Genomic DNA, 22,913 nt, shown 5'->3' with positions numbered 1-22,913 from the left:
GTGTTCACTTGCTGTATTTTGTTTTATCAGTAGGAATGAGACATTTTGACGAGGTCATCGTGTATGACATGTCAGAAAGCTGCATTTTCTTTCAGTCTGGACTGATAACGTCTCACTGATTTTGCCTATTCTTATGGTGGAGACGTTTCTCTCGATGTTTCTTGATAATTTGTAATTTAATAACACCTGACCTGTTGACGTCTCTTAATGTCCTGATTCAGACCTGCAGAAGAATGTCAACCATATGTAGAGCATTAGTATTTCTGGGATCCAGGCAGGATTGTCCTTTCTTGCTACAGGAGCTGATTTTCAGTCTAAAACTACACTCTTAAGAAAAGAGTCATTGCCTTTATAGGAGGCCAGTACATTTGGGGGTTGGACTAGATGACCTTTAAAGGTCCCTTCCAACCCAAACTATTCTATGATTCTATTACGCCTGAGAAGTGAAGTTTACATATGTGGTCTTTGCTATGGAAAGTTAGGTGATCTTTTGGATACTCTGAATGGCCTCTGAGCTGTCTGAAGATAAGGAGGAAGGCCTTGAATTTAGCTGCTTCTTCTTTGGAAAAGTAGCAGGAAAATAGGAAATACTTTTGCAGCAATTGTATCAGTAATTTAGCAGATACCAATACCAGACCTTATAAGAGGGAAAAATTATTTTACTGAAATAAAACCCAAACCAAAACAGATCTCACTCACTCCCACTCTGTCTCACATTTGCAAACACTAGAATGGCCATGTGTCTAAGGAGTCTGTCCAGCAGTCAGGCACCCGCCACGCTTGTGTCCAGATGCTAAGTCCAGGGTCTGCTGCAGTGACATGGAGAGCATGGGACACCAGCTGTCAAGTCTTCCTCACATCTCCTGGGTTCTTCATAGGCTGGCAACTATTTTCACATTTTGGATATGCCTTTTTTTACCCTTACGGAGCTGCCAACAGTCTCTCTGTCCTTCCCCAACTCTTTGAGTTATCACTGTTCACTGTTACTGTCTCCAAGGTCTGGTTATCTTGTGAAGCTACACACATGTCTGTGGTCTTGATGACCTGATAATCTATGTGCCATTAGCATAGGCCAGTCTAAGACACCTTTTCCTGCTGTGTCTTTCCTTCTTGTGACTCAGCACCCAAATATTCCCATTCATTCTTCATTCACACCAATCTTAGCCTTTCTGTTGCAGTTCTTTACAAAGATTGTAGGTAATGATAGTAGTTTCCTTATGAAATTAATATAATTGGGATATACTCCCACTTAAGATACAATTCCTAATTTCTTCTTGTGTTTCTATGGCAGTACAGAGATTTTGCTCTCGAGTACTCGTTCGGTATTCCTGAACAACCAGAACTCAAGTATTTGATTGAAGTATTAATTGAGCTAGAGATCTTTGTGTGTGGATAGGAGCTAATTTTAGGAAATTTCATGGTGTTATGGAGCAGGTTAATCTAACCCATGTAGACCCGGCTTTATTCACCTGTAGCAGCTGCTATGTAAACACTTCATATCGGCAATGATTGTAAGAGATTATTAACTACAGACAAAAGCAGTTATGTTAGGGTCACGTATCTTAATCAATAGCTTGCATTGTGCAAACTCATCTTCTCCTAATGTAAATGGAGGGAGGCAGAAAACCATCAATATGTCTAGAATTACCTTTCTAATAGTACATTCTTCAGGGTAGTGGTAAAACTGTTGTTCAGAGACACCATCTGGCACTGTTACCCCTCTAAAAAGAGTGAGAAAAAAATTGCTTATGGATCGGGTTTTGCACTCACCATATAAGAGGAGATCACAAAAAATAACACTTGTATATAATTCTCACAATGGCATCTTCAATACAATTTGCATTACCAGTCTTTAAAATCCAGGGAGACTGAGAATTTAGACTTATATAAACAAACTACATGACTGTAGAAAATTGATCCATCATGTGCCATCATACTTACGCAGAAGTGTAATAAAATAATTACCAAAGGAACTTCTAGAGCAAAATGCGGCCTTATTACCCTAAATAGTTGCATTTTCTTGCTCTTTTATCTGATCACAATGATTAATTTTAAAGAGAAGTGTATCTGCTTAACCAGAAAACGTGCAGATGATGATGAAAATATATTTTTTAACATTTACAAATATGATTTGTTTCAGGTTTGTTTTTCACTTAGGTTTTCTACTGAAATAGACTTTTTAGGAGCAGTTTTTTTCTAGATAAATGGAAAAATTAAATGGAAAAAAGTGAACATAGTTGTGTGCACTATGACAGCTGTCTGTTGTTGAAAAAATATTAATTAAATGTCTCTAATATTTTCCTCCTTCTTCCCTTTTAACATGTAGAGTAAGTCTTTTAGTTTTGAGATTTGACAAAAAAGAGAGTGGTTTAAGATTATGTGAGAATGTGTTTGAATGCAATGTTGTTTATAGATATCTGATATTATGTCAGATTTTTTTGTATGAAAGCCCTGTTCTCTTTTTAAAAGCTTCAAATTCTCAAGGCTGCTTTTTAAACCTTATCTTTAAATGGACATTATATCAATACTCTGAAAGCAAATGTTTACTGCGTTGCATTTTAGGTGTTCAATTTCCATCATGTGCTGTTGATTTAAATAAGTATGAAAGTTTTCCAGAAGGCTGAGTGCAAAATTACGTTTGTTAGTCAACTGTATTTACAAGACCAGTATGTGCATGGTACTGAAGAATCAACTACCATATTCAAATGTTCAGATGACTGGCAAAAAAATTGTCATCTTAGATAATGAGTATGTTAATTAGTTGATCTTACTGAAGTTAAGACAGCATGCATATAAACTGTTAGTATGCTGGCATCGTTTCCAACACTTCACATTTTCTTTGCAAATCTAGAACACAGGTAACAGAAGTGTTCACAACATATCAATGAAATGGTGGGGTCTTTCCATTTTGTGGGTGCTGAAGGACAAACTAATTTTCTCAGAATGGCATGAAGCTGCAGACAAAGGATAGGAGTATGGTTTTAGGGTCGGTTAATGTAGTCTTACCCTATTTCAGCAAGGTTAAGAAAATTGATGTTATTACGTGTTCCTCAGCAACGGCGTCGTAACACAGCATTATCCCATCATAAACAAAACCTGTGGTTGACTCCCTTGTGCACTTTTAGTAATCTGCCATTTCTTTTTTCCACAGGAGTGTGGTTGTACCAGTAAAGAAACCCCCTCCAGGTAGTCTGGCTGTAACCACAGTTGGAGCTGCCACAGCTGGGAGTGGACTGCCACCGGGTAGTACACCTAATATATTTGCTGCAACAGGAGCTACACCAAAAAGTATGATTAATACAACAGGTATTGTCCTTAAATATTTTTGTGACCCTCATTTTTTTCTTGTTTGTTTTTTGTTTTGTTACTTTTAGTGGTGTTTTGTTTTTTAATCATCTTTTTTGTTACTGTTTTTGTACTTCTGAAATAAAAACCTGGAAAGATTAAATCTTGGCCTTTATTAAGAACCAGTGCTTTCTCTTGGTGTATGTTTATAATCTTTGATAGTGCACATTGGACTTGCACAGCCTTAAGTAAGTGAGTAAATAGCCTCAATACTGTTTTATAAGCGTAGTTTAGAATTGAAATGAGCTAACTTCTCCAGTGCTCTGCAGTAGAGGATGGGTATATGATATATACCAATTAATCCCTCCTTATGTGTCAAAGAAAATAAAGACAACTAGCTACTTAAAAAATATATCATAGATTGTGGAGGTTTAATGTTTTGGGTAATTACTATTTGTCAATGAAAATTATGCCATGATTTTTGGAAGGTTTTTCAGTACAAACCTACCTAATTTAGCTGTAGTCATGTCTTATCAGTAGTTGTTTATTGTGACCTACAGAAGGAGGACAAGACCTTCTTTTTTTAATTCTTTATAATAGTAATAATGGGATTGTCTGTCATGAGGGAGCCTGTTGACCATGGAGGCTGTGGTTTCCACTCAGAAATGAATCCTTACTGAGAGCAACTGATGTTTACTTAAACTCCTTTGAAATGTCTGGCTATGGTCTGTTTTCTTTCTAAACTAAGCAAAAGCACTTGAGAGAAGAGCTCTCTTCAAGGATATCACAACTTCAGTCAAGGGTTGAGAAAGTGAAAATCTCCCTGGGATTGCAGAAAATGGAGGGGGAAGCTTTTGGCATCCTTCTGCTTCATGGAATAATATGAAGACACACTCATTTTTTTTTCTTTCCTTTTGCAGATTACCTTTAATACCTGGTAATAGAACTTTGATTTTTCTAAGGATAAAAAAAAATCTTAAAATCTAATTATCCTGAGGCAGATGGGAGGAATGAATGCTCTGAATAATGTTATCACTTCTGTGAACAGTTCCATTTGTGTAGCCACTTCTGTTAATCTTGAATGGATTTTCTTTTAGGTACTCTTATGTCATGCAAAAAATATCCTACATTGGAAACCTTGTTTTCCAAATGATACTGAATAGTGTAAGCTTTTCAGTCTTCTCACTGATTAAAGATCTGAACTCTTTTGGCTGGAATGTAGTAGCTCTTCTTTGTAAGTAACTGCATTTAAAAATCAGTCATTTCCCCGATACTGTTCTTAGTAGAGGACAGTATTGCAGATACCATGGTACACTAACTGTGGATTAAATGCTGCTTTTTTTTTTAGTAGATCTTATAGCATCTTTTTTTTTTTTTTTTTTTTAATGCAACTGTTTTTGTCTCCTAGTCTATGGATTAGCTTGATTAAAGGAAAAATATTGATTCAATGGAATTTCAGCAAGTATCAGATTTAATTAGAACTATATGCATACTTTAGTAAAGCCTTTTATGCCTGAATTCATCTGAATGAGCTTTATTGACAAATTCTTTTAAGAAATAGTTTGAAAAGTCCTTCCTCTCCAACCTTTTTTAAAGATTTGAATTTTATATCAACATTTTAGAAATGCTAAACACAGTAATGACAGTAAAAAAAAGTAGTATCCGGTTTAATCTGTTAGATTAAAATGCTTTTTTTGCAATTTTTCATTAAGCTATGCCTACGGTAGTTAAAACAGTGATCATGTATGTCAGTTTTTCAGATATATACATGAAGTATCCAGATATTTTCTGGTTTATATACTTGTAGTCTGTGAAATTATCTATGTTATTAATGATTTTGAAGTAGTGTATAGAATTTCATTGAACAGCACTTTTTTTTTTTTTTTTTTTCGCCCTGTGGTAAAAAAGAAACAGTATACAATTTTTTTAGAAACACTAGATGTCCCCCCAAACCTATTTACAGTTGTTTTTACAGTATGTCACAGATACTCTAGAAATACAGTTTTATCTTTGAGATATATTCTGTGCTGGACTTGTGCGAAAGGTGTTGTTTTTTTCAGTTATTCATGGATTGCAGTCGTTGTTTACATTCCATCTGCCATCACTGTCGTAGTCAATGTCACTGTCATGATGTAATGAGATGTATGTTACTGAAGGCCTTTTAGTGCTTTGAATGTATCTTTTGGGAGATAGGTTTTCTTCCTTCATCTCTTTATGTAAGAAACTGGGTTTATAGGTTTTTAGATTGGATTTCTGTAACTCATATCCTGATTCTCACTTCTGTGTTAATCCAGTAGTTCTAGGTCTGTTTGACCTTCTCTTCTGGGAGCCTAGCTGGTTAAACAGCTTAGCAACTGCATTTTTAGACAACAACCTTAATGAAGAAAATTTGACTTTGGAAGGAAAAGGGAAGCAGCAATAAAAATATTTTTTACCTATGTATATATGACTATAAAATGTAGGTAATATAAATATGCAAATAACATAAATTTGTAAATAATATACATCTATAAATAATATAGATATATAAATTATATAAATAATACAAATATGTGCACATGCGCATGCGCATGCACACACACACACATATATGAAGCCTTAATCTTTTTTAAGCTACCCTATCGCTAGCTATGTTGCTGTGATTCCTAGGTTGGGAGAGATAGCCTACCTTATATTTTTGTGTTTCCTTCTCAGTGTGTCTGGGTACATTTACAATTTTTATTTAGTCCAAGTCAGAACCCGCAGTGTAGTGTAAGCCACAATCCACCCCCGACTCGCATTATTAAAACAGGAGACTAAATCAGTTCCTAGTCTAAATCCTGAACCTCACCAGCTACTCCAGTGTCAGCAAGCCCAGCAAATCCTGCTGCGTTTTGATACTGGTTTGAATGTAGGTTTTCTTAAATGAGCCTGTCAAAATTCTGATCTTTATCTTAATTCTTTTATCAGGAAATATTATTTAAAGGCAAAAACAAAAAAACCCAAAACACCCCTGCTGCCAGAGAATTTTTCACCATTATCAGCATTTGACCTCTACTTCACTGTCAACTGGCTGCTTAAGTAGTTAAGAAACGATAAATGCGTTGTAGAGCTTTGCAGGAAACTGAAAAATAATATATATACCTGTGTAATGCAAAGGACAGTGTTATATCAACTGCTAAAACTGACCAGCAAAAGGGAGTTACCGGTCACCATTTAGAAAAACTGGCAGAATAATGCCGCTGATCTCTAAACCGGGGTTCTCCACCCCTCGTCGCTGTCTTGGATAGAACTTGCCTGTCGCCCTCATCGCTGGTAGCACTGCAGCCCCTTGGGCTTCCCACCCCCACCACGAGACCGTTCGTTGCTGCCCCTCCTGCAGCGACGTGTTGCACGGGGAGAACAGGGAGAGCATTTATCACGGGGCTCGCCACTCTGAGCCTTCGCTGGTTTGCTTCAGAGAGACTGAACCCGCGGTGCCGTTTCAGCAAACATGATCGATTGGCATTTAGAGTCTAAGTTTAGCCCTTAGCTCTCACCCGGATCACATAAAGTATAAATGTATGCTCTGTCTGCATCTTTTCTCTGGGCAGCTGTTCACAGCCCATTGAAATGATATCCCCACTGCCCTCCCTACTTTTAAGATCTAAAAATTCTCCTTGACTTGAGGAAAGAAACAGAAAAAGTAAAATTAGAGTCTTAATACTCCTCAGACACTAGTTTCCACCCTAATTCCTGAAGGACTATACATTTTCTATCTTCTCTGTCATTTTTTTGATTTGCATTTTATTTTCTGCCTGTAGTTGCAAATGGGCAGCCAAGAAGTGTGTGTGTGCATATATATATTTAAAAAAAAAAAGTTGAAATTCTATTCTCCACTCAAGCTCATCTGAAGTATACCTTTATTTTAGAAAGATCTTGCTTTACAGGATGATGTAAAAATGTTTTCATCTTTGGAATATAATTTGGGAATAATGAAAATGAGGTAAGGATTTATTTTGCCTGATTTTCAATAGCTTTTTAAGCTTATTATTGTTGTACTAGCCAAATAAGGTATTAATTTATATGATAATCATATGGAATGGTTTTAATTGTTTTAGCATAAGTAGCATTATTTCCTTACTTAGAAGTAGATGAATGAGACAAGGACTATATTAAAAGTCTCTAAAAGTTATGTTTCTTCAGACTGAATTAAGACCTGTATTTTTTGGGGGACAGGTGCAGTAGACTCAGGATCTTCTTCTTCCTCTTCGTCATCCAGCTTTGTGAATGGTGCTACCAGCAAAAATCTCCCAGCTGTCCAAACTGTTGCTCCAATGCCAGAGGATTCAGCTGAAAACATGAGGTACACAAGTTCTACCTTTTAAATGAATTATAATTTCTACTCCCACAAAAACTTCATACATACAAAATAGTATAAAAAGAAGAAAATACACAAATATATTTCAGCTCATTTAATATGCATTATTGTAGTTATTAATGTAGTACAATATGTATTTATATACTTTTTCGGTATTAAAAATGTATATACTAAAATAACACTCCACTGAAAAGTCTAACTTCTAAGAACTATGCCAGATACTAAAACTTCATTAAAAGTAATTTTTTAGTTGACTGGCTTTTTACATTGCTCAGTAATGATAGTAAGAATTGGAACTCAGGCACAACTTGGCAATGGAGCACTAGCAAGTGGAAAGAGAGACACAACCTCTTCTGAGCAAACAAAAGCCCTATTTAAACTGGAGAGGACGAAACCAGACTTGTATTCATGCAGCTGACTAAATGGTGCACCAGATCTGAGTTGGTGTTGCAAGAGAGACATGCCATGGGATAGCTAATAACCCTCTTACACTGATGGGCAGCCAGGAAAATGCCCTCTGAAATTCCTATTAAATATCTTTCTACAATAGGTTACTATTTTGTAAAGGTGTTCAGTTCTGCCGCAGCACACTTCAAAGACAAATTTTTTACTTTTTCAAGGTGCACACATGTCTGCCCTAAAAACCTGACGCAGGTACACTAAGGAGTTGCCAAGTGTCCCTTAGCTGGCTGGCCACTTTGAGGTATGCTTTTAAGAAGATCGGAGTGGAGACAGCAACCAAGCTAGCTGTTCATGAGTTTGCAAGCTCATGAACAAGAGAATTTCATTCCCTAATGAACTGGAAAGGAAAGAAACTTAAATCAAGGGCCCTAGGTAACCTGTAAAAAAAGTATTGGTGCTTCAGTGATTTAGCACATAGTGCAAAAAATGCCGTTTTTTTGCTGCTGTCTGGCAGGTGAGTGGTGCAGGTGGAATCACAGCAATGGGCACGGGCCCAGGCTGAAAGTGTGAGGGCTGTTTGCTCCACTCCACAAAGGTGCATATGACCAAGGAGAGAATCACCATTTCTGTGGCATTATTTATTGCTTGACAGTGTTACGAGGCAAGCTAATGAAATTGTGGTGTAATTAAACCACTCTTTTTGCTTTCTGTCTTCTTCATATGTTGGGACAGTGCTTCACTGAGGGTGAAATCTTTTTTAGAATTCAGGTTCTGAAGTATGTTAAAATTAAACTGGATCACTAAATAGTTTATTTTTCAGTTATTTTAACCAATGCAATGTTCTTGTTTTTTTCACAAGCATTTTGGAAGTTTTTGTCTGGAGTCAAAGAAAAACTTCAGTTGCAAAATCTAAGATTCAAATTTTGAAGTCAGAATTTGAACTCAGAAGTAGTTGTCCTCCGAGCAGTAACTGAAGTTAGCGACTGAAAAGACTTAAGTGGAACATAATATAAAAAAATGTAGATAACTTAAATCTAATCAACCCAAGAAGCATCTTTTGGGCTTTTTTCCCATTTCTCCAACCCCTACACCCCTCCCCCGAAACAACTAAAACTTTACTTTGATAATAGATAATTTTTTATTTTCTCACTTTGAATCCATTGTGCTTCAGCTTTTATAAGATTAAAAATCAGAGTTTTTTGTGGGGTCAGAGAGCATGAAGTGCAAGCTCACTTATCTAACTAAGCCTTCCCTTATAGCAGCTGCGTAGGAAAAGAGCTGCTTATGGCTGTAGACTGTGCAGAGGAGAGTGAGCAGGACAAGGATCTTGGACTTTTAGACGTTTAGTAGTCTTGATTTGGAGGTAGAAGTTTGGCCTGGAATGAGGCCAAAGGGAAGGTAGCATGCTTGGGACTGGGACAGTGCGTGTCCCCACCTCTCTTTGCACTTTCTTGTGACCAGTTCAAGCAGTAGGTAGTAAGAACCGTCCGCAGGATTATTTGGTCTTTTTGCTCACAGTTTTGAAAGTATTTATTTTAATCTGATGTTGCTACTGTGGTCTTTCAACCTTTCCTGTCCCAGTTCACATATATGTGTGTGTATTTATATACGTGTATATATATATATATGTATATATATACACACGTATATATACACACACATATAAAAATTATATGTATTTCTATACAATACATGTATAATTTATTTTCTGGTGTGTGGTGCCTTTAATCTGCAAAATAAATAATCTTGAATTTGGAAGATGTTAAGAGTTTATTTGCCTTGAATGTCCAGAAATGGAGACGAAAAACCAAAATATTCATTCTTTACAAATAACCCTTAACATCTCTTAGTTAAGTCATGAAAACTTGTTACATTAATCTCCACAGGGAGCTCTGTAATGATTGCAGGATGTGTTATAAGGTATGATAGATGTTAGAAACAGCTGTAGAATGAGATCGGTCTCTCTCCTCTATGTGTGTGTGTACAGAAAAGGCAGTAGATGGGTCACCTGCTTCCCTGAAACATTTCGGGGGTCTCTGTGTATGTTTTTTTTCTTAATTTTGCTTGTTCTTTTTGAAACTGAAAGACCAGAACTCCAGTCAGTTTTCGATACGTAAATGCACCAGGGATTTATATGAAGGAAAAAAGACTTTTTTTTTCTTTTTTTTCTCTATTTAAATATTAATTTCTGTCCTTTGACATGCATTTTTAAACAGTGCTAAACTTTGAGCTCACATTTTCACAGAATACTATTCCCAATTGCCCATGTATGGATCCATAACATACAAGATCCATCAACTATCCATTTGATAACAAGGTGTTTATTAATAGCTCATCCAAGCTGTTGATTAATAGCATATCCACACCTCCCACAGTACTTGATTCTTAAATAAAAATTGATCTTAATTTAAAAACTTTTGAACTTGAAATTTTTTCAAGTGTAAAGTTTTCAGAGTTAGATGAACTCTAAAATTAGGCTTTTTAAACAAATTTACACTGAAAGCATATTTTAAAACATGCTTTAGAGAAGTCTGGATTAATCTAGTAGCCTTTTTGTCTCTAGCAGCAAAACCTTGGGGTAGATTCATGTTGCAAATTAAAAACTCTAAGCTAGTCGCCTGCATTTCAAGTATAGTCAATAGAGGCTTTAGCATAGTGAAATTCACTTCAACTAATCGTCTAAAACAAAGGCTGGTAATATGAATCCATCCTTTAGAATATTAGAAAATCAGTATCTGAATTTGAAATGGGAAAGAAAACGAGCTATAGCAATTCAGTAAAATAATTTTAAGCTAATGAAGGAAAACTTCCAATGTGTTTATAATGTCAGCTTTCTTTTTAAATGTAGAGATCTTCATGTGATCTGAATTTAAAAGTCCACATTTATTTAGTGTTTGTAGATAGTAGATACAGTATAAAATTTAAATGTCAGTGTTCATTCTCTTAGATTCTGTCAATAAATGTAACTTCTTCCTATGATTGTGCTTTTAAATGCCAATAATATTTTGGTGCCGTAATTCAAGCACAAAGAAAACCCCTTCAGCCACCAGGAGTCTGAAAAAGAACAGGCAAAATTCTTGGTAGACCAGAATATGTATGTAATTACATTTCTATTTTTAAGTAATAGTTCACTTCTTTAAGATAACACAGCAGGTTTTTAATATTAGCGAAAGAGTTTCAGAGGGCCCAAGTGTTATGCCCCATCAAGTTTAAAAGGGAGGAAGGACTTAAGGGTTACAGACCTTAGCGCACTGCTGATGTTTGCTAGGTTTGTATCCTCAGACAAAGGAATATTATTTCTGGTATTTAAGAAGCAAAGAGAAGTTGTAACACCTCTTCTCATTGTACAAGTAGAAATTAAGGAACGCTCCATGCTTCAAAGAGTGTATAGTCTCAGCAGGCAGAGAAGTCTAAATGGAAAGGCAAAGTGATTTACCTGGGATCATGTTCCCTCAAAGTATGCCAGATGTTATTTGAAAGCTTGTACAAAAAAAGCCAGTTACTTGTGATTGCTTTGGGTGAATAAAAAACTTCTCTTTTCAAGCTTTCAAGTGTATATAAAATGTTGAGATGCATATAAGCTGAGAGAGGTGAAATAGACTTACACTTGAATATCTGACATTCTTCTTAGCATGTTTGAAAATGAGAATAAAAATTTTACTTGTTCTGGAGTACTCTGTAAATGCTGTAGAATTTATGAGGCTGACACACTGGTGACTCTGACATGACATTTGCATTTACTTAAAGCCATTTAAACACTCTAATCAAATTATGATCATCCTCTTTTCTAAAGAAGCTTACAGCATCTTTTAAAAACAGGTATGATTTGACATCATTTAACTTCTATTGTTAAGTGTTCTTCCAATCATGGTCTCTGTTTTTCCACAGTATCACTGCAAAGCTTGAAAGAGCTTTAGAAAAGGTGGCCCCTCTCCTGCGAGAAATTTTTGTTGACTTTGCCCCTTTCCTGTCCCGAACATTGTTGGGCAGTCATGGACAAGAGCTCTTGATTGAAGGTACTGTTTCTGTTATAAAATTATGTTATTTTAGCTCTTAGTCATTTGATATGAACAATGTTTCATTTTCACAAGACTTTATATAATTACTTTTTATAAATAATTAAATCAGTTGTTAATGTATTGTGATTTCACTTCCTTGCATTTAACTTCATTTAAAAAATTTAAAAGGGATAGCTTTTGTACCCCTTTTCTTCCCTAAGTGAGATGCTGTGTAAAGATACATCTTGTCATCTTGGAATGCAAAAACCTCTCTATAATTTGCTTTTTCCTCCTTAGAATAATTATATAAGTCTTTCAGCCTGACTTTGAGAAACTAGTGAAAAATAGAATTAAAAAGTGTAATCAGTTCACGTGGAAGAAAGTAAATTGAAGACCGTGCTCCAGCATTATTGATGCCTGTATCTAGATTTGGTAGGGACACTATTCGCTCAGGTGGGTCAGTTGGATTCACACGGGCAGATAAAGAGTTGTCCCTAGAGCAGAATAAAAAGTGATGATTTTTTAAAGAAAAGTAACTTTGAACACTTTCAAAGATTTTAGTGGGGTTTTATGCATTGTCTTTACTACTTCATAGTTACAGAATTTGGGGAAAATAATGAATCCTCATAAGTGATGCAGTAAGTAATGCAGAAATTATGCAGAACTTGCAAATGTGACAAGCTTGTGCAGAAAGTAATGACTCGGTGCTAATGCAGTTAAAATAGCGATGGGGGAATTTGCACGAATGTGCACTGATCCCATATCATATATCCAGAGGAACATATTCAGTCAAGGAAACTTTTGCCTTCCAGAATTGTTCTTACACACAATATTGCTGTTTAATGAGAGGTTTACAGTTGGACTCAATGATCTTAAAGGTCTTTTCCAACATAAACAATTCTATGATTCTATGAAAAAGTCTCATAAAGGCAAAGCTTATAACATGTGAAGGTCTACGCAGAAAAACCACAGCTTTGTGTTCGAATTCCAAAACTCCTTCTATTATACATGTTTTTTATCTAAATATTAGTGTACAGTCTTTCTATGGTCTCAGTTATTATTCCACACAACATTGCCCGGCTTTTATTCTTAATGCTAGAAATATTTCCACCTTGTAACTGAAATCTTGCAAATAGCCTTTCCCTTTTTTGTCTAATTATTGTTTAATAATATTATTGTTTAATAATACCAAGGAATGGTACGGTAGCTTAGTAATTCTCAGAGGCTTCAGAGTTTTTATCCTGTTTATTTAATAGCTATGAGTAAGTTGCCATTCTCACTCAATGACACCTGAAGTTAATGGTCTGAGATTCTCATTGAGAACATTGAGGTGGCTGTAAGATATTTGATGGATTCCATTCTTAAGTCTCTTATTTCAGTGAAGTTGATTGCAAAATTTGTAGTAGTGTCATCCTTTTCTGTTTGACAATTGATTAATTGCACTATAGTTTTTATACAATACAAATAAAATCATCTTGGTTTTGCCTAAGCTCTTTTATAGATTAAAAACATTCTTCACTTGTGCTGTTCAGACTTCATCTTTTGGTCAGATTCATGGTGTGAACGAGGCTCCAACAGTTCCCAGCATATGACAAAGACTGAAAAGCTAGAGGCCACAGGAACCTCACGATTATATGGCAGTATGAGCTGATCTCATTGCCTGTGCAGACAGACACATGGTTTTGTTGGCTGTAGCATTCTTCCGGTACCCACTTGGACTGCTGTTCCAAATTTTGTCCCATCTATGACTCAGCCATCCAATTAAGTCTCAGGAATCATTGTTTACGAACCAAACACCGAGTTCCAAAATAAGTACTGTCCTTCCCATCACATTTCCTTAATGTTGTGTCTAACCTTCTCTTCAATCGCTGTCTCATTTCTGATTTCTAAGAACTAGTCCTTTCTTCCCAAGATATTGAAATAGCAATCTGTACAGAAAAACATCCAAACACAGCTTAGATTTTTACACTGCATGCCTCAGGACTTGAATTTCTGTTTGCTCCCTCTAAAATAGTTGGGCTTTTTTTCTTTTTAACAGAGAACTCAGCTGCTTTTATAGTCATTGTGTACTCCTCCTGATCGTTTCTTTCCTCCTGATCGTTTCTCTCTTCATTGCCTGTGTGAGACCCTTGATCTCAACTAAACTGAATTCTTGCCTAGTTAAGTTCCCTTTAAAAGGGAATTCTAAATTCTCTCCTAGTCCATTACCCAATTTACTTTGATAAATTCCCTGTCATTGTTTACTGAAAGCCAATGGTGGTCCTTGAAGTGCTTGAAAGGGCTCTCCATGTAATGACTCTGCAAAACAGAGGGTTTTAGTGGCGTGATTCAAGGTATGTGAGTACATAGAATTCCTGTGGGGCTTTGGTAATTTGAACTTGATTTTTACTGGCAAGCAGTAATTAGCTTGACAGTTTTATATGAAATAGTTTAATTTGTTGCTTTATGTGTAAAGGTTTCAGTTATAACAATTAAAAAGGAGCAAATAAACTTTATTTAATCAAGTCTGAAGGTGCTGTCTGTTTTTCAAATTGATTACCACAGAAGTATCTGTTGTATTCTGTAAAGCGTGTCCTTTTCTTCTGATTATTCAAGCTTGAAACATAAAAATACCTTCCCTCTTCTTGCTGTCTTTCAAAACCTCCATATGGTATGAAGCCTTTGCCCTATCAGATTTTGCTAAAATCTGAATACCTTCAGGCATCCTTGATGGCGTGTGCTTTTTTTCTGAAGCTCTCTCTATTGCTCTTGTGCATGTGTGTGTGTAAGAATTACTAAATCATTTCAGACTTGGTTAGAATACCCACAGGTTTGTAGCTGAGGTTTTGCATACTGAAGAGAGAGCACAAAGGAAAAGGGAACCGAAAAATAATTCATTATAATACTTCTGAAACAGGTTAATTATGCAAACTTTCAGGAATATCTGATGCTTTGAGATAGGTGTTGTTAATGTGTATTTGGAAATGTGTATACACCTTAGTTATGATTTCACCTTTTTGTAGCAGTTGATCTCTCGAACTTTTGGTGAAAAAACTTGCAGTCATACCATGCCACCTCATTTTCCTTTAGCTTGTATCATCATTCTGTTCCATGGAAGACTGGTTGATTTATTCTTTGAGGAAATTATATTTAACATCTAAGTGGTGGCATCTTAACTCTTGAGTGGAGTTGAAATGAACTGGCTGCAATCATCTGGTCAGTCTAGACCAAAAACTTGGACGACTTATACTCAAAATTGTTAATTTTTCATGTTTGTTCATGTAAATTCCAAAATGTGACTGGTAGCAGAGGAGCTCTATCAAGTAGCAATCTGACATTGCAGAACATATTTATTGGTAAAACACTTTGTCTGTTTACTTACTGGAATAGCACCCATTCTTGCCCCTTTTTCCACAACCAGTTCTTTCTTCAAAGATATCTTAGCTTATTCCAAATATTTCAACTTGCCAGAGTAAGTGTCCTCCATGATAGATTAAAAAGGACTGATTTGCAATCAGGTGCAAATAGTTTCAGAGTGTACCAAAACCAGCCCAACACTACTGTGGTTCATCAACTGAGGTTCTTTCAATGCCTCAGAGAACAGAAGTTGCAAAGGTTAAAATTGTCCATATAGCATCTAATTGGAAACAAACATGCAATATGGGTAGGTCACATATTTAAGCTTAGCAATGCTCATTGTGGAGTTCCATTTTAACACTTGCACAGATATGTTTTCACTAACTCTAGTTTCCATATGGTCTGCAAATCCCCTCCATGTAAGGCACATTACAACATTCTAGCTTTTAGGTGAAAATGTTACAGGCAAGTGTAATCTGATCTGTGTCCAAAAGAAAAGTTATATCCTCTTTTTTCAAGCACAGATGGGTAAAAGTATTTTCACTACAGCTATTCTTGGAGTGTCCTGAACTGTTACAATAGGTCCAAGATCAAAACATAGTCACGTACAATGCTTTCCCTTCTCTTGAGTGAGATACCAAACAAACGTTACCAATGCTTTTCATTTTCCTGTATCATTACCTGGGTGGAAGGTCAGCCAGGTAGCCCTTCTCCAAAAGAGCTCTTAGGAATTCTTTGGCGTACTTTTGATATATTTCTGATACACAATTCAAATCAGATGAAAGAGAAAACGTTTTCATGCTGATATGAGCAGAATCTGTTTCTCCTCATTAACTCACCACATGGCCCTATGAAAATATTCAGCAGAAGTGGTGATGGACTAGTTTGGTATGGTATTTGACAGGAGGCTTCTTGAAACAATTGAAAAATTGCCCAAAACATTCCTTTGGAAACCACAGATACAACCTGGGTGCTAAATGACACTACTTTAAAAGCTCCCAAAGACCACAAGTGTGGCATCACTGTGGCATCTACCAATGCTGGCACAATTTGTTTCTGATGTCCTCAAACAATACCGAGTTTTTTATTAGGAAGAACAGGGTAACCATTTTGCTGAGGCACTGTAGAAGTCTGGAAATCCCTTAGATTTCCAGAAGGCACTTTTTGGTACTTAACATGGTCCTTGGCTTTCTCTTAGAAACTTTTCAGAACCCTTGTATTATTTTTGTGCTCAGGAGCACAGATGCTATAAAGCAGAGACATTGCATGCTCTTGTGGAACTTTATTTTCCTGTTCATATTGTTCTCTCATTCTTTACTCTCGCTTTGCCACATCCGAAATATTTTTGTTTGTGTGTCCAGGCATGTTTTCTTTCAACTAATCAGACTTTTGGTAACTCCTTACCAGTCTGTAGCACAGCATGTAGCCAATATTCTGAACAAAATAAATAAATGAATAAATATTAGCAAGTAAAAGAGAAAGGGAATAAAAAATAGTGTTATGAGTTTAAAATTCGCATTAACTGGAATTAACAGCACATAAGTAAAACCTGAAGCTATTCATAGTGCTGAAATTTCTATGAGCCACTTTTTGATCCTACTTTGATATTTTTATTAACAGTTTTAATTACGGTGCAGAATTGTTCCTGGCAAAGCTAACTGCTTAGACAGAGATATGCAAAATGAGAAGCAAAGGCGTTCCACTGGAGAGATACGTTGAATCATTTTGCAGAATAACCGAAGCTCAAGAAAAAGCCAAATTTCAACACAGCCAAGTGCTGAGTCTAATCTCTAGGAACAAATAATATAGACTATACCTAGAGGGTAGGAGATGAGGGACGAAGCCACTCAAAGAATGTAGAGATTGTTATAATAATTAGCACACTCTGGGCTCTCTTAACTCAGTGCTGAGGCAACAATGACTTGTCCAATACTTGGATGCTGAGGAAGAATAGATGAGGAGATGATTTAATTTCTGTGCACAACTTCAGTAAAACTCCTACCATCTGGTTATATAGTCAGCATTTCAAGAATATTACACACACACTGCAGAGGGAACAAAAGAGCGGGACACAGGAGTGATTGATGGGTGGGAGATAAACTCCATGCAGTACAATGTAAGGAGCTTGTTTTGTTCAATGTACCAAAGAAAAGAGATAAAAAGAAGTTAGATACTACAGGATGTCTTAGCCTTTCTAGCAACAGAATGCCTAGTGAGGATAAATAACATTGGAAAACATATTACTTGTAGTCTTTATGACTGTTTTAAACATTCTTTATAAATATGGTCTTCAATCCAGCTTCTCAGGAGGAAAAACGTCACATCCTTGCTGAATGGTATTGGAGCGTCTTTGTGGCTTTGGAGCCTGTGAATCCCCATTTTCTCTGTGCCATACCTTGCAAGGAATGATAGTCTGCATTAACTTAATTTGCTCTAACATTCCCATCACTGCATTTGTTCACATGGCCATAGAGAGATGTACTTCAGTGTCAGCTAGCCACCGGCAGGGATCAGTAAAAAAAAAAATGTTTTTAACTTGCTCTGCAGTTGACTGCATCTCAACTGCAGATGCAGTTGAGGATATATCATCTTCCCTTGAGGCATCAAAGATGGTCAGTGTTCAAGTCACTGTATGAAATAAGCCCTTCTTCTGATGTTTTGTGTGTGTGTGTGTATATATATAAAACCTGATTTTTATTTTTTAAGAAGTTCTTTAATCATTATGTTGAAGCTCATTTTAGTATGAGACGTTTTCTCCTTCCTCTGCATAGTGAAGTTTTTCTATTCAGACAAGCCTCATATAAGGCTCGTGCCAGCTATAGTTTGGTCCCAGACTTCAGGGAGCCCTTGCAAGTGTATGAATGCATAGCCATACATATATTTTAATGCGATTTCTTGAGGGTATGAGACTTACGTGAGCACACTGGGTGAGGAGGATCAGCCTTTTACTCCCTTGATAACTTTTCAATGTGTTGGCCAGTTTCAGCCAGTTTAACAGGAGATGCTTAAAACATGCATTTTTTACACAATATTCACAAATATAGATGTCTGTTTAAAGAAAAGATCCCCTATAATGTCTTGGCTGAGGCAGTAGTTACATGTGTATTTCTTAATCAGCTTCAGTGTTTGCTCTGCACTATCATTTGGGGTGTGCCATCATCATGTAGTGAATAAATGGAAAACTAAAAAGTAACCCAAAAAAGTCTCATTTGCAGCTGTGCAATATAGTGTGTTGGTACAACACTATGGGTATTGCAGTGTAAGGAACAGGAAAGCAATTGATAAAGCAGGACTGAGAGAGAAAGCAGTAGGAACTCAACCCTATTAGACATCAGAGAATCCTGTTAGAAATCAAGGTGAATGTTAAGAATGTTTCTGTGGGGAGGTCAGGCCAGCGTCATTTGCAGTGTGTGTCTGGCTGGACGTGATCACTCTGGTCAGTCAGGGTCAGGAATCTTACGGATTGTTTGGTTGGTACTGGGGCAGGACCTCTGAATTGGTTTTCAAGGCTAAGGAGTTCATAAAACATTTCTTCTCTGCCATGCTACCTCCCACTCCTTTCTTGCCAAGTGCCCTAGGTGTCTCAGTTACATTCTTCTATGTCTAGTAAAAGGTGATGCTGCAGGCTTAGCACAATGCAGTTAAAGCCAGTGAATTACCTGAGCCAATCCTCTGGATGACAGATTTCCTTAATTTGTGGTAGTAGGATTCCTGTTCATAGATTTCTTTTTATCTTTCACTGTAAACATTTGCAAAAAGATCCCAGTGAAATTGGACTACTGTCCAAAACCAACCCCTGTTTAGGTAATGAGGTTGGAACAATAATGAGTTACAGATAATGCTTTTCTTCAGTAAGTTTAAAAACATTCATCATCACTAACAATGCATTGAATAACTTTATATTGTTGCAATCTTTAAGTGTTGATTTGCACTGTGAGGATGTTTTTTATGTATTTTCCTTTTTTACTTTATGAATTTCTGCAAGTAATTTGCAAGATTTGGTTTTTACCATGAAGAATACAATAGGTAATTTTGAAACAGGGCATGAAAAAAAACCCTTGAAATCCTCCAATGGATATAATTTAAAATGCTGCTGATGATTGAAATCCTGCCTGCACATGTTGTAATCCCTTCATAAACGGAAAAAAAAAAAAGTTCATTAATTTCAATCTGCTATTTATAGGCTTATAAGAAATTTGTTGTAAGATATTCTCTATCTATGATTAGCTCTTAGTGTCTTACTGAAAGGCTCCACAGTATGCTCATGTTTCTGCAAACACTTTGAGACTGAAACCATTTCCTACTAAAAACCGTCGATGAGTCAGAGACGCATGGAGACAGAAGACAACACCAGTTTTCCAGAAGTCTGTGTGTAGGAACAATGAAATGATGAAAGGTTGAATGGATATTCAAATCTGCCTATTTATTTACACGTACTCCAGCAGAGTCGAGGTTCAAAGCTTTGCAACTTCCACATTGTTTTTTGGAATGTGCTACTAGTGACAAGACAGATCCCGATACTGGCATTCAGAGGAGGAACTGAAGAGCAGGTGCCACAGCAGAAGTGTCTGTGATTTGTCCACAGTGAAATCTTCAAATTATAATGACCCCACACCAGTTACAGAACATTTTTTTTTCATATAATATTCCTTTATGATGCCTTTAAAGGGATATCATTACGAACACCAGAAAGTGAAGAGGATATACATTCATTTGATTTTGAAGATTTAACTCCTGAATTACTGAAGTTCCTGTGTGCAGAAGTATGTTCTGAACAGATGTTTAACATGGCAGGAAACATTATAGATCAGAGATCCAGATAGCAACTCGGAAATGCATAGCATCTGGCACCTTTTTGAAAATAAACCTGCCAATAATTAATTACACATATGAGCCACTCTATCCCTGTCTAATGAATTGGACACTTACTAAGATGTATTAGACTATGTAACAGAGGTTAACTGCTCATGCCCTCTCCTTTGTCTTTGGCTTGTGTGGTCCCAGCGTAACTTAAGGGTAGAAATTGTTGTTGGCACTCAGATTATATGTCCTTGATTATATTATGTTACATTAATTAATAATCAAGACACCTATACAATCCAAAACATATGGAGTTCCCGTTAGGCAGGAATTGGGGTGGTTCTGTTGCTTTGCCAATGGAGGAAAAAGGACTGAAAATGTGAGACTAATTGTAAAGTGGAGAATCAACTACATATATTCAGCAGAAGGGGTTAAGAGAGTGCAGCAGTAAAAAAAAATAAATACATGCCCTCGGGAAAACAAAAGCTGGTAGCTGTAAAGCAGTCAGGTTTGCTGAAAAGAAGCTCTGAAAGTTATTCTTGAAAATACAGAAGCCACTAGATGTTTGAAGTAACTAAATTACTGTTGAAAATGCTACTATAAAAATTACATTATTAGAAACCAAACAATACCAATTGCTGTTCGTTTAAAGCACATAAAGAAACGCACAAAATATTGGAGTCTTTAAAAAGCAAGGAAAGGAGTTGTTTGTGGTCTTCAAGTCCCACTTACCTTCAGCAGTATTGGGCACTTTCTCACAAGTTTCTTTTTCAAGCTAGTAGCCTGTATTCCAGCTGCAAGCTGTAAGGCCTAGAAAGGACTGCTCTTTTTGCCTTAAAACTCTAGAATAATACCTCCCTGATGACTTCATACTTCTTTGTCCTAATACCATCTAGGTCTGATATCCCTCTGTCTTCCTTCTTGTTCTAACTTTCAGCTTTCATGGAAAACAATTTTCTTTTCTTTCCTTTTTTTTTTTTTTTTTTTTTTTTTAGAAAGTTTGCCTCCTACTACAAAAAGAGTGGCAGGAGATCTATTTAATGTTATTTCAAGGAAATAATTTTTAAAAGATCCTTACAAAAGTTCTTAACATGTACAGGCGCTACTGTAACATAGCCTGTAGGTGGACTCATCCTATCAGGTATACAGCAGTGCTGCATGGTAACACTGGACTAAGTTGTACAATTTTTTTTTTTAGAACAGCCACCTTTTTCCCCCCTATTATTTTCTCCTCTACTGTCCAGGTCCTAAGAAAAACGAGGTGGTATGCCAAAAAGGTATTCAGTATCTACAGGATGTTCCTGCTGCGACTGAAGCTCCCCACAGGCAGAGGTTCTCTGGTTCTTATTCCACTTAATTCATCATTCAGAACTCAGCAGGGGACTCTGCCTGATTTTGGACTTGAAACAGTTAGGCTGGTATTTGCCCCACCCTTTGTCCTCTAAAGGCTTAAAAACTGAATCAATCTACTTTATTATCCTGGCAGCATTTTCCAGAGAACCACCTAACTGATAAACTATAGGGTGCAAATAACATCTCTGTATCAGATTTTGCCCTGAAAGATGTATTTCTCCTGAGGCATAGTCTAATAATCCTTTTCCATGTAGCCTGAGCTCTATGTCCAGGTTCCTTACAAAACTAATCTCATTAGGGCTGGTCACGGTTTCTCCTGTATTCCTTAACTCTGTGTCTACTTATCACCTGGTCTTATGACCCAGACTGAAACCTTTTAATCAGTGACCAAGTTTACAAAAGTCCCGTACTTGTCCTGATGATCTACAGTTCCTCCTATTGGATAGGGGTGTGCTTGTTTCCATGCCTTCAAGGCATAAACAAAGAATATTCCACAAAAACTCTTGAATCAATTAACTTGAGAAACTACTACACTTGAATCTTAAAAATATACCTCTTCATAGAGCCCTTTCTTTTTGATAGAAGAAAATGTTAACTATAGTATAAACATTAATGAACCATCAAGCTTGATTTATGTAGATGTTAACAGACTCCCTACAGACCTGGGATTATTTTTGCAAGGACTAAGAAAATATGTGTTCAGTGTAACTTTATGTTAAAATTTAACTCCCCCCAAAAAAACAAACCTGCTAAACATATATTGTCTTACATCATGTCTTGTTTTTGTCTGTTGGTATGTGGATTTCATGATCCAATCTTTTTATACTAATAGTGATGTTGTCTGTAGAGATTTTCTTGCAGTGGGAAACCCTCACGCTGAAAGAACTTGTCAGACAACAGAGACAGTTGTGATATGTCAAATTAAGATGGCAAAGTGATGTCAAAGCAGGTCTAGGGAGAGCCCATAACAATGTTACTGTCAAGTAAATAAAGAAAACTGAAACACAAGAAATACAAGTTATTTCAAGAGATCTATGACTGTGGTATGGTTCTGTGTTTTGAGACACGCTGTTTCAGAATGATTACCATTTGTCAGCAGGGCTTCAGGATAGGAGCAAGATCTGATGGCTGCCAGCTAAGGTCAGCAAAGTTCAGCATGGAAATGGAGATAATTTTTTTTTTTTTTTTTCCCTTGTTATCAAATTCTCAGAAAACCATTACCATCTAAACAAAATACTAGTTCACCAACAGTTTGCTCAGCTAGATATAAAAATTAGCTGGTGGGTGATGCTACTCAGAAGATAACACCTAGTTAAAATAATGGTCATCTTGGCCTTTGAAATTTAGGAAGCTGCATGAGTTCTGTGAGGTTTTGTTATACTTCCTATTTGTAGCTGCAC

The 22,913-nt window shown here is 36.5% G+C and overlaps 1 protein-coding gene across 15 annotated transcripts in view; it reads left to right on the top strand.

Moving 5' to 3' along the window:
• Positions 1 to 22,913, top strand: part of NBEA (neurobeachin) — a 514,437-nt gene that overhangs the window by 216,353 nt on the left and 275,171 nt on the right. For 14 of the 15 annotated variants that reach the window (XM_030042222.1, XM_030042221.1, XM_030042209.1 and 11 more), the window contains 3 exons: positions 3,152 to 3,306; positions 7,483 to 7,609; positions 11,915 to 12,042. In XM_030042222.1, the coding sequence (XP_029898082.1) occupies positions 3,152 to 3,306; positions 7,483 to 7,609; positions 11,915 to 12,042 (410 nt within the window). The remainder of the gene's footprint in view (positions 1 to 3,151; positions 3,307 to 7,482; positions 7,610 to 11,914; positions 12,043 to 22,913) is intronic. The other variant, XM_030042208.1, reaches the window with a different exon arrangement.

The sequence above is a fragment of the Aquila chrysaetos genome, chromosome 19 (genome assembly GCF_900496995.4).
Source record: "Aquila chrysaetos chrysaetos chromosome 19, bAquChr1.4, whole genome shotgun sequence".
Classification (NCBI taxonomy): domain Eukaryota; kingdom Metazoa; phylum Chordata; class Aves; order Accipitriformes; family Accipitridae; genus Aquila; species Aquila chrysaetos.
This window is presented reverse-complemented; position numbering and strand designations above follow the sequence as displayed.